At 39.1% G+C, this 13,318-nt stretch overlaps 1 protein-coding gene across 1 annotated transcript; it reads left to right on the plus strand.

Moving 5' to 3' along the window:
* The first annotated feature begins 2,478 nt into the window (after nt 1-2,478).
* LOC135641610 (uncharacterized) lies at nt 2,479-8,593 on the plus strand. The gene is made up of 8 exons (XM_065157121.1): nt 2,479-2,772; nt 2,898-5,308; nt 5,413-5,571; nt 5,655-5,834; nt 5,918-6,112; nt 7,097-7,195; nt 7,271-7,885; nt 8,005-8,593. The coding sequence occupies exons 2-8, from the start codon at nt 2,906-2,908 to the stop codon at nt 8,341-8,343; spliced, it is 3,990 nt and encodes a 1,329-aa protein (XP_065013193.1). The 5' UTR covers nt 2,479-2,772; nt 2,898-2,905; the 3' UTR covers nt 8,344-8,593.
* Nucleotides 8,594-13,318: the final 4,725 nt, after the last annotated feature.

A 13,318-nucleotide genomic window follows, 5' to 3' on the forward strand; every position in this document is an offset into this window, starting at 1 on the left:
ATCATTTTTACAAACAAATAGTTTTGTATACAATTTGTATTTTTATTTGTAAATCTCAGACTAAAATAAACCTCGTGAGCTACTATCATCATTTGTCTCAAAGTACTTACTTCAGATGGAGGATGATTAATTTGAATTCGTTTTCTTTCGCGACATGAATCAACTTTTACTTGTAAAAGTATGTCTGCATATTCTCTTTATATCTGATGTGCCAAAGATGGAGGATGTTTAATTTGAATTGCTATTGTTTGATTTAACATGATAACGTCAACATGAGAGAGAGAGAGAGAGGGAGAGAGAGAGAATGATGTGACACCTTCCAACCCAAATCAAAACCTGCTGTTTGTTGAGACGTCCATGTCACACATTGACTAACTTTGGAGTTGACACATGCAAGATGATATTGTCCCTATCTGCCTATCCTGTAAGCGTAGACATATTGCACTAAATGCTTCACATCAATTATAGACCATGGACCAGTCACGCCTTTGAACTTCCGGAACCAATCCGGATTTGTCGTCCATGAAGGTTATCTTCTTTAGAGAAAGAAAGAGAATGATTGAATTGCCTCCGAATCCTAAATAATAGAGCGTTAGTGAACATGCTAAATTATGTTTGAATTATTATTTTACGAAGTTAAATTCTGATAAACAGCTACAAGTCCGTAAAATAATATATTTTTAATTTAATTGAAAATATTTAAATTCATTTTTTTGATTTTAAAAATAAAATTTAGATATTCCTCCGTGTTTGATCATACCACTAATATTTATGATTTTATATCTTCTAACTATAATATAATATCCAGAGATTGAGTTCATATATCTTTTAATAAGAAGATATCTTATTAAAAGATATCTTCTTAAACAGTCCAAATATGAAAAGTCTTATCTAACCATAAGTTATTATTGATATTGAGACGCTACGAAAAGGAATCTTCCTCAAAGTATGGGTTTTTCTCTAAAACAATATCATTTTTATCACCTCAGAATAGTTGTTCCTTGAGCATCATATCACAATTTTGATTCTTTAGCCTCTTAAATCAACTCATGACATTTAAGCTTTTTTTCAGCTCATGAGAACCAGGTTTATTTAAAGTCATATACACTCATCTTGTTTGGAAAAAGTGAGTCGATTGGATTCCGACCATTAAATTGATAAATCGAGATAAATCGAGATAAATCAAGTCAAGTTTAAGTTAATCCTTACGTGCCTCTATCAATTTTTCTTTTATTATTATCATAGCTTAGATGAAGGTTACAATATATGTATAATTCCAACATATCTCAAATTTATAAGCAACAATCATGAATTGAGATTTTAGCTTACACTCTCTGATCTCACATGTAACCTTCACCATCAATGGCCTTTGATTCCCAACTTGATTAGACCTCATCCAACGATGGCCTTGGCATTCAATGAACAATGGACTTCAATTCCCACCCCCCCTCCCAAAGTGTGCACACATTCAAATAATCGCCTTCAATCACACGATTTTTGCCGGTTTTCGGCGATCAATCGTCGTAGCAGAGCGTGAATGGACCGCGTCGCTGTCTCCATAACGAGTGTGAAAGTACCGACGCGGAGAAAGCGAAGAGAATGTGCATTTAACGCGGTTACCTCTCGCTAACGCCAACCCAATCTTTGCCCCCACGCCGTTAAAGTAGCTTACTGTCCCAACACTACCCGACAAAGACTGGGCCATGCCGGCGTCACGCCACAAAAGCGGCATGCCGTTTCCCTCCCCATCCCTCGTCACACGTCTTCCCACCCCAACGGAGCGTGCCGTGACGTGTTAAACGACCTCATCCATCGTAACGGCCGCATTCATATCAGTATGTTTTCCGCATCACGCGTCTTATATCGGCCGAGTTCAACTGCTTCTCGACCTCGGCTACGACTTGAGTCCCGGCCCTCCGCACTCGTGAATGGCTTGTGGGCCCCGCTCCCTCCCTCGTCACACCTCTTCCGACCCAACTTCATGTGACGTGTCCAACGACCCATCCCTCGTAACGGCCACATCCGATACGTTCGAACTGTTCGGACTATCGAACGGTGCTTGACTCGAGAAATGACTTTTATCACGACACGCGAACGAGCCACGTACGAGTGCGGTAGTCGTGAACCAAGTCGGTGGTCGGGCAATCGTGACTGCGGTGGACCGGATCCACCGCCACGGTTCCCGGTTTCTTATCTGATCTCACCCACAAACTTAGCAACAGATTTTTCCTTGGCAAATGACGCCTCTGTTCCCTTTCGTGTTTTCATTTTCCTTTCTACTTAAGAAGAAACGTTATGCCCTTTACTATAAGTGGTTTTCTTAACGAAACTACACAGCTACCCCGCGTCGGGTTACCCTCTTGGGCCCAAAAAGGGCCCACCGTTGTCTGCGGTTAGAATGGGTAAAGGAAACGAGTACAATAATAAGGTGGAAGGAACTCTCGAGATCTCCTGTAATCACGGAATTACAGTGTTTGATTCAGCTCTCTCTCCCTTCATCCGTTTTTAAGTTGTTCTTCGTCTCTCTATTCTTCTCTTGATCTCGTTCGCATTCTGTTCTCTCTTCCGTATCTCCTCCCTCCACTTCGGAACCCACATTAATAGAGGGAGACAGAGAGAAGGAGATCGGACTGTCGTTTCTTGCGATTCGAGGGAAGGCTGAGATCCTGTGGAGGGAACAGGAATTTGGATCTCTAGCTGCGATTTCTAGCCGGGCGACAGCGATTCCGAGACGGCTTCTCTATTCTGTGAGATCGCTCCTGCTTTCGAGAGGTACGCTCGCTTGTTTTTTGTTTAGATCTGTTTATTTCGAGTATGATCCGCGATGGACTGAGAGGAGCTTTGATCTGTATTTTGATGCGCATTCCTTTTTTGTTATATATGGTAATTGATGATAGTCTGAGCAATGACGGCCGATGCGAGCGTGTTTAATGGTGGATCTGTGGTCGAATTGGAGCGGGGGACGGTGGGTCTGGGTTTAGGGTTGGAGTGCGATCGCAAGGAGAGTGGGGATGCAGATGGCATTGTGTGGCGGGTTGGTGAGGAGAAGGATGGGAGTCGGATTGGGCGAGCAGTCATGGTGGAGAACGGCAATTTGAACGATTCGCGGGGTAAGGATCTGGATCTGGACGGCAAGGATAAGTCGGTCACCGTCAGAGATCCGGAAACGAGGGAAGGCAAACGGGAAGACGGGGAATTGACTGTGGAGAATGGGGGCGACCGCGAAGAAAGTGTCGATCCCGTGATAAAACTAGCAGTGAGCGGGGTTGATACTTGTAGGAAAACGACGGCCTCCAGTGATGTGGCAGAGGTAAAAATTGAATCACAATCAGAAGGAACTGACGAAGGACATTCCAAGGAAGAGGCAGACACTAATGAACAGAAAGAGGAAAATGAATATGAGATGCCCAGTGAAAAGGAAAGTGATGCAAAAGGTGGAGCATGCAAGGAGAAAGGGGAGATGAGCAGGGAGGAGGTGAGCTTCAAGAATAATCATGATCACATGGAGGATAATTGTAGTCTAGAACCCTCTAAGAATACAAATGAAGTTGAAACAGACTCAGTTACTAAGGTAGGAGAAAAGCAAGAAGGTGAAACCTCATTGGAGGAGACAAACCTTGAAGAAGAATTAGAATTTGTTATTGAGGTACAAAAGAAATCTGAGACTGTAGTTGCAGTTGATGACCAAGTTAGCTCAGACCCCACCGTTGATGACAAAAGGCAAGAACCTAATATCATTGGCATTGAAGCCAATGAGCAAGCAGTATCTGAATCATCTGTGATAGAAGGTAGTGAACTAGAAGCAAAAATTGTGGCCAGTGATATGTACCATGAACAACAGAAAGCATTTGATGGAAAGGAAGAGAAGCTGGAGATCATTGCTAATACTACAGGTGCTGATGACCAAGCAGATAAGGCTGCACCCTTTGCAGTCGAAACAAAAGAGCTGCAGTCTGTGCCTATGACACCAAAGAATCATGACCAAGCAGAGTTGGTTGTTCTTGAATCCCAAGTTACAGGGACCAAAGATCAAGAAGAACTAGAAGTAGGTACCAAAGTAGAATTGGAGAAGGATCCAAAGATTGCGTTGACAGACTTTCAGAACCAAGCTGAACTGATGCCAGATGCACAAGTTGATAAAGATCAGAAACCTGAGAATTTTGTTACAGATGCCATGCCATCTGAATCTTCTATTGAGCATATGGAAATGAAGCTGTCGAATTTTACCAATAATATATGCTTGGATGAAAATGGGACAGTCTTAGATGTCGATATAAGAAGCAGTTTATTGGCAGTTGATGTCAGAGTAAGTAAAGATGAAGCAGGTGGTGAATTCACTGGGACTGGTGAAATCATAGCCATCAAACTTTCTGATGATTTACCTTCTACAGAAGGTTCCAGCAGCTCAGGTGTGCCTCACGTTGTTGATCGGGAAGTGTTGGTAGAAGTTGCTACTTCTATGGAAGTGCTTCTAGATGCCAATGCACAATCAGACAGTTGTGAAGAAGCAAGTCAAACGGAATTGGAAGGTGGTAATTTCAGTGCAGTAGATGTACCGGGCCCATCAGATACCATTAGCAGTATGCATTTAGAATCACAACTTGTTAATGAAGGTGAAAGTATGTCATCTTTTGCTAATATTCATACGGACATACAAGTCAAGTTATGCAATGATGCAGCTGAAAATGAAAGTGTTGTTGCTGAAACTGGCTTTGATGTAGCTGCTGATCATGTTGATACAGTTGAATCGAAATCCAGGGTTGAAAATGGATCTGTAGAATCAAAAACTTCTTTGGCCAGTTCTATTGAAGATAAACCATCTGCTGATGTGGATGACAAAGAAGCTGGGCATGGGGATTCTGGAGTTACAGAAGAGATTCAGGTCTCAACAAAGGATCCTGGTGCTTCAACATTCGATCATGTTGAAACTGGCTTTGATGTAGCTGCTGATCATGTTGATACAGTTGAATCGAAATCCAGGGTTGAAAATGGATCTGTAGAATCAAAAACTTCTTTGGCCAGTTCTATTGAAGATAAACCATCTGCTGATGTGGATGACAAAGAAGCTGGGCATGGGGATTCTGGAGTTACAGAAGAGATTCAGGTCTCAACAAAGGATCCTGGTGCTTCAACATTCGATGCTCAGAAGGCGGACACCCCTATAGGGAAACCCCAAGCTTGTTACATAATTAGAATACCAAGATTTGTTGATGATCAGCTCTCAGCAAATATACAAATTGCTCAGTCAGAAATGAACGAGAAAACACAGAAAAGGGATTCTATCAAAGTTGCTATCGAGAACCAGAAGGTATTATTAGCTTATAGGTTCATTCTAATGAATTATTGTGGGTCTACACTCATAGTGTTACATCAAATATTTTTCTTGTACTCATAATTGAACTGTATCCTCAGGTGTCCTGTAATGAATCATGGAAAAAGTTTGAAGATGCAAAAGCAGAAGAGAGAGCTGCAAGAGCTGCAGTTAATGCCAAACGCCAACAGATAGATTCTGTCCAGTTAATGATGAACAAGTTGAAAAATGCACATTCAATTAATGAACTCCATGATAAGGTGGGACTTTTAAACAGTCTTTAAATGAATGCTGTTCAATTCTTGGTCTTTTTGGTAAAACTTCAGTTACATGTCATGGTCAGATACAAACCATGGAATTTGAGCTTCAGCATGAAACCATGCCTTTGAAAGAAGAAAAGCAATACATACATGAGCTCAAACAGTTGAGACATCAACGGGATCAACTTACTTCCAATTTAGGTTCTCAGGCAGAAATTGATGAGGCATTTAACCAAAGAGAACAGATTGACAAGCGGTTCAAGGTACGTATGTTCTACTGTTTCCAATCTCTCAGGATTTTGTTTGCCAATTTAACTTATACATACTGTTTTTTTTTTTTCTGCAGATTTTGAAGAAGGAACTGGATACCCTTAGAACTGAATTGTTGCAAACTGAAAGGAATGCAAATACTGCCAGGAAGAAGTATGATGAAGAACAATTACTTCTCAAAGGTCTTCAACAACAATTTAGAGATGCTGATGCTGTTCGTCAGAAAGCATATGGGCATTGGCGGGAACTCAAAAATATGTTGATCGAAAAGGTGTGCTGTAGCCCATTCTATGATTTCATATGATTTTGTTAATCTGAATTTTTATTATGTGACTAAGGAATCCAATGAATGCATCTTATCATTTTATGTTTGCTATGTTTAATTTCAGATTTTGACTTCAGTACACTGATATTATCTGTTTGCTCGCTTTGGCATACAGATTTATTCTCTTTGTTATTAGTAGTAAGGGGTAAACCCTTGAGGAGTTTTTTCTAATAACAAAAAACTATGATAATAAAATTAGTTCCAGTGAGTTTATCTTTGGATCAATAGATGTAGTTTACTATTAAGTGAGATGCCAGCATACCTTCTATCTGATGTTTGTGATGACTTTTAAAAGAATCTGGAACATGGAATAAGAGAAAAATAGGAAATTCAGAGCCTCCTTTCGAACAATAGTTTGATAATTTTGCCATGTACAAGATATGTAACCTGAGGTGTGATATGATCTTGGTTGAAGGGAAAAAAGAAAAAAGAAAATCTTCCTATTTAGGTACTTGATCTCCCTTTTGGATGACCAAGATATATATGTAGTCTGCAAAAATTAATTCTAATCATTATGATGCTGAGGACCATAAGTTATCCTTCTAACCAATAATTTGTTCTCCATATTATTCTCTCTCCCTTTTTTGTTGCTTTGCATCAACTCAAACTATTAGTAACCGTTCTCTGAGTTGACGTCAACCCAAATAAATGCCTGGCTATTCAGCAATACATTGGACCATCATTCAATGATTTGTCTGAATCATTTCTTTTGAGTCTTCCAAACATCATGTTTTGATGGTTTTACATGTCCTTAAATTACAGGATGTTTTTCTTTTCTCTAATTTGGCCCCTCATTCTTTGCTAAAATTTTGTTTTTCTTTACTATTACTGATAGCAATCAGAATTACAGTAGTAGTTCTGATTAGAAATTAAGTTTAACAGTGCTTGTCTTTGTAGTCGAACAACTAAGATTACTTACACTTTCTGCAGAACAAACATTTTAGCATGTACAAAAATGATCAGAAGTCCGCAGAGAACTATCTATCTTCAAGAGATTTTGAGGGGCTCCTGCGACATTGTAGTAAACAGGTATGTCAGCATGCTTTACCTTGCTGTTCAGAAGTCACATCATATTGGTATTTATTGTTTTCTTCTCCAATGTAGGTTGAAAAAGTAATGGAATTGTGGAACAATGATGAGGAGTTCCGCTTGCAGTATGTTAAATCCAACATGAACAGCACATTGAGGAGATTGAATACATCTGATGGAAGATCACTTGGCCCAGATGAGGATCCACCTGTTATACATAGTAACCAGGGCAAAGGTTTAGGCCTTCATCACCCACAAGCCAACGTTGGTGTATCTGTTAAACCTGTAGCTTTGGAGGCAAAATTAGAAACATCCAAAGAGGACTCATTTCCCGCTTTGCCAGCAGCAACGAAGAATCAGCCTGTTAAACCAAAAAAACCAGCAAAACCCATGTTAGATGAGACTAAGGAAACATCTACTGCTAGAGTTTTGGTTAGAGAAGTCGAAAACAGTGCGAAGGTGATCAGTGTAATAAAGGAGGAAGAGGAGCGGATAAAGAACTTACAAGAATCCTCTAAGAAGGAAGAGGAATTGAGGAAGGAAAAGGCTACAGCCGAGTTAAAAGAACAGTGTCGGCTGGAGCAAAGGGCTAAAGCCAAGGAGGCAGAAGAAAGGAAAAAGAGACAAGCCGAGAAGGCACACGCCAGAGCAGAATACCAAGCACAGAAGGAAGCTGAACTGAGAGAGAAGGTAACCTCATTCTACATAAAATTTATGTTCCCGAGCTTGTTTTAACACTGTACTTATCAACTTTGAACATAAATCTCATATCACCATTTTCATAGTCAAAAGATTGCTCTCATTTGCAGAAGAAAGCAAAGAAGCAGAAAAAGAAAGGCATGACTGCTGAGGACACAACAGGTGGCGCCGAGGACGGCCCTGCGCCCTCTACTGATACTATTATGCCCAAAGCAGCTCGTGAAACCGATGTCACAGTAACAACAGCACCAAAGAGACCTTCAAGGGCGGCTATCACAACAAAGCAGTACAAGATGCAGCCTGTTCCCTTGCCACTTCGCAAGAGGGGTAGGAGAAAGATGGCTACATGGATGTGGGTGGTTCTAACAGTTATCGTAGTACTCTTATTGTTTCTGGCAGGCAACTACATCTCCTTCTCCAGCTTCAGCTTCCCACAATCGGCCCCGTGAGCATCTTCATACCCCATACTTACACAAGCATATATTTATTAAGGTCTAGAGAGGATAGGAATGAGTAAATGTTATTAAATATTGATTGGCAACCATTTTTTCCTGCACTACTCGGTCTTCTTTCATTAGATTGGTCTCACTCATATAGTCTGCTCTTTCTATTTGCAATCGAGGATTAGACTCAATATGGATGATAATTAATATGTGTGATGCTTAAGTTCAAAATAATAGGTATTTTGTGGTTCTTTTATTCAGCATCTTCCACCCCAAGTTCTATTTGCCTTGTGATTTGGTTAGAACATGACCTTATTGTTTCAGCAAAGAAATCTGAGACCTTGATCTTTCTATTTTACTATTTCCTTGAATAACGACCAGTTCTCCCTTCTGTTCCCTGCAACATTTTACTTGGATGTGCAAAACCAATTTGTGGGATTGTTTAGGTTGATACCATAAAAATATTGATGTATATATTTGGAATGATCTGAATTAAGTGTTTTGTTTGGTTCATTAGCAAATCATCTTTGGAAGTGGGATGGTATTTCTGATTTCTCATCGTGTAAAATGTGTGTTTTGGTTGCATACCAAAATTGTTTTACCTGTGACCGAGGCCAACTTTTTCTATGTTATGGGGAAGAGGATTGAAGCAAGCTAACAAAATCTAGAAAAGAGTTGTCATTTTGGGTAGAAAAATAAATCTGAAGGAAGAAAAATAGTTTGATTTGGGAAATATTTATTTGAATTTTTATTAGTCCCGTTGTAAGGTGTGAATAGTAAGTATGGATCATAGGTTTAATATATTTTCTTGAACTATTCTATTATCCATATATATTTTGTGCTCTATACTTAAGTCACTTTTCCTAAGTAATGAGAAGAGGATGGAAACATGCCAATGAGATCTCTTCTGCAGTTAGATCTAGTATGGATTGTAATCTATGGAAAACATTAAGGTACTACAAAGGCCATCCCTTGTTTTTAATGTTAGGATTGGAGCGGCACTAAGAGGGGGGGTGAATTAGTGCAGCGGTGAAGTGCGATAAACTTTTCACGATTTAAATACTTTTCGGAAACTTCGTACGATAAAAGCAACGTTTTCGTTTAAAATCGTTTCGATTGCGTTTTAACTTGAAGAGATAAGTGAGACGAAGACAAAGCAGTATAGCGTTAAAGTGTAAATGGTTTGCAGTAATATGAATGACAATAAGTAAATGCAAACCAGAGATTGCACCGATTTTACAGTGGTTCGGTCAAATGACCTACATCCACTTGCGAGGCCCCTCTTCGATGAGGCTCCCACCTTCCACTAGCAAGTCTCTTGAAATGGAAGGGTAAATACCCCTCTTACAACTCTTTACAAGTGGTTCACACTCTTACAGAATTTCGAGAAGGAATGAGGTGAACACTAGCAAATTGAAAATAAGACCTTCTAAGACTTTTCTAAGACCTTCAAAAAGTTGTATTCTCAACTGAGACTAAAAAGTTGTATTCTCAACTGAGACTTGAGGGGTATTTATAGGCCTCAAGAGGATTCAAATTTGGGCTCCAAAAATTTGAATTCTCTTATATTCCCGATGTTGGCGGTGCCACCGCCCAGCCAAGCGGTGCCACCGCCCAGCGCTCGGGTGCTGGACGGTCCAACCGCCCAGCCCAGGAGGTGTCACCGCCCAGCTCTCGGGTGCTGGGCGGTGCCACCGCCTAGGCCAAATCAGCTCACTGGTTGGGCTCCAAACTTGGCCCAAACCAGTCCGAACTCGGGCCCAATTGGCCCCTACTTGGGTTATAGGATTAACACCTAATTCTAACCCTAATTAACGTGCTAACTACGAATTTAAAGACATTTTCTAAGCTATTACAAAGTTCGTAAGTCAAGACTTCTTCCGGCGAGCTTCCGGCGAACTTCCAGCGGTCTTCCGATAAACTCTCGGAAACCATTCTGCGGACTCCCGGCAAGCTCCTAGACTTCACGATTTGATCTTGGCGAGTTTCGATGAGCTTCTTCGGCAAGCTCTGATCTTTCTCGGCGAGCTCCGCGAACTTCCAACGAACCTTCCGGCGAGCTTCCGAAAAACCCTTCGGTAAGCTCCCTACTCATTTTTGGCTAGTTCCGGCAGCATTCCCGACGAACCTTCGGACTTCCGTCGAACTCTCGAACTCGCAACGAATCCTTCGCGCTTGACTCCAGCACTTTGTTTCGCTTTATGTCTTCATCGTTATCGTAGTTAATCCTGCACACACAAACTAAAACTCAACTCTGATCTAGACAATTATTACAACGCGAATTGACATTCTATTGCCCGACACGTCATTGGTTGGCGCTTCGTCCGATTCTTCGGTGCATCGTCCTCTCTTGCGGCTTGTTGCCCAATCGGCGGTTGACCTCCGCAACCCCGATATCCTTGGCGCAATTTCGCTCTCCTTGGCCCGATGCCCGACATCCGAAGCATTCAGCCATCCAATATCCTGACGTGATCTCTTCCGGTGCAACGTCAATTCCTCCTACGTCAACTGTCTAAACCTGATCGAGTAGACCTGCATCGCTCAAAATGCAGTTTAAATCATAAACACATATCAAGTGGTTTCATCATCAAAATACGAGATTCAACAATCTCCCCCTTTTTGTTGATGACAACCACTTGATGACGGAGTTAACCTTAACTTTCGGAGTTTAAACAAACTCCCCCTATCAATATGCCATATTGATAGGACCTTGAATTCAAACTGAATTCAAGTCATTGCAATATTCATCATGAATACTTGCAACACGTCATTATGAACTCATGCATAGACTTATGCATATCATGTCATCAATATACTTCTCCCCCTTTGTCATCAACAAAAAGGAGTACAACTATTTTTTGTGTTTGTAATATAAGTTCAACTCATTGCATGAAAAACATAATATTAAATTTTTATCATCATGCAATCTAACAGTTTTACAACATTTTAGAACTTGCAAGCTAGCAATTTAGAGATGTTCAAGAAAGTAACTCTTGCTTCTTGAAATATGCAAGTTTTATAAGCTAGCAAATTCAAATATATGCAAGTTGGCATATTTGCTTTTCTTGAGATAGGCAAGATAGCACTTTTGCAATTTTTGTTTCTTAAGATAGGCAAGCTTGTGATGTTCAAAATAACAAGCTCTTTCTTCTAGAAGTGCCATTTTTGCTTTCTTTGTAAAGTGTAAGCTAGCAAAATGTTTGAAAAAGTGATCAAGTTTTGCAACATACAAGCTAGCAAAAATGCTAAACTAGCAAGAGATAATGTTTTACATGAGGCAAGCAAACAATTTGGCAAATGTTACATTTGCATCTTCTCTTTTGAGAAGTGTAATTTTTGCTTTCATCTTAAATTGTGCAAGCTAGTTAGTTTGCCTCTTTTCATGATGTCCACGCTAGAAATTCTTGCTCCCCCTTTGTCATTGTCAAAAAGAAGGGAAGACCCTTATATCAATTTTCATATTACGACAAAGGTAAGTATCATTCTTATTTGTGCATCATTATATATTCAAATTAAAACATACACAATTTCAATAACCTTATTTTTCATGCACGATACCGAAAAATAAATCAATCATTATTAATAAGCATATCATACATGATACTCAAACATTAAAATTTTCAAGCATTTATCAACATGTTAATCATGATACCAAACATTCATCATTTAAAGCATTTCAATCATTGTTTCAATCATCACTATAACTCATCATGCACAAAATGTAAAATCATCTAACATGATACAAACATTTATTTTCAAAATGTTTATCACTATTTTCATGTATGATAATAAAGTATTCATGATGCATATATCATCACAATACAAAGCAATTGCATGCATAATTTCAAATTATAAATATTTCAAATCATGAAGATATTAACTTGTCAAATTTCATCTGATCATTCATGATTATAACTTTTCATTTGTATACATCAAAATAATATCAAGAGTATTTTATGCATAATTTTAATCACCACATAAGGAATATCAAGAAGAAAGTAATTGGGTGATGCGATAAACATTTAATGAATACAAGGAATTGTATAAAAATCATATCATGAAAGATTAGAACATATGAATACCAAAAGGCATGATTTCTTTTTGAAAAACCTACTCATAAATAATCAAAAGAAAATCTTAGGAGATTGATTAATGAAAAAATCTTGATTCATAATAAATCTTAATTTGTAAATATCACGGAATCAAGATCATGATTTTGAATAAAACTCATTCAAATTCAAATCATCAAAATCTCAACATTTCTTTCAAGAGATTCAAAATGACATAGATAGTTTTATTGGTTTCTTAGGTAGAAATTTTTTTTTTTTGGTAAGTAAAAGTAAATTGATTATGTGTAAAGATTCTACAAATAGCTTTATCTATACAAGTCATAGACAAAGCCAATTAACTCATAGAGTGCGAATGCGATAGTTATGACTACACATGCTATAGACTATAACTACCTGTGGGTACATTATTTGACATCATTCCCAAGATCTTTAGCTAATAGCAAAATTAAATTTGATAAAAATATCTTTTTCTCTTCGGGTGAAGTGCTCGATTTTGAGATCATGCTCCATACAGGATCTTGAGTCTCTAATAATCTCTTTCAAGAGCTGAGCATTGTTTGTGTGTTGACATTCAAAGATTCTATTACATCTCTCCTTCCACATCCACCAAATAGCGCATCTGAAAGTAACCTTTGCCAGTTGTGTAAGTGGCCCTTTTCTTGAGAAACATTGCATAAGGTCGCCTAGTTCTTGGTGCAAGTTTGGTTGCGGCAGTCTATTGAGTTCAAATCGCTGGAGAATCTCCTTCCATATCCATTTTGTATAATTACAAGCAAAATAAAGGTGGTCAACAGTTTCTTCTTGTTGCAAACAAAGGGAGCATCGGTTAACATGATAGATACCTCTTTTTTTCATATTGTCTATTGTAGGTAGTTTATTGAGAAGGGCCTGCCATGTACATAAGGAGTGTC

Source organism: Musa acuminata, chromosome BXJ3-6 (assembly GCF_036884655.1).
Source record: "Musa acuminata AAA Group cultivar baxijiao chromosome BXJ3-6, Cavendish_Baxijiao_AAA, whole genome shotgun sequence".
Lineage (NCBI taxonomy): Eukaryota > Viridiplantae > Streptophyta > Magnoliopsida > Zingiberales > Musaceae > Musa > Musa acuminata.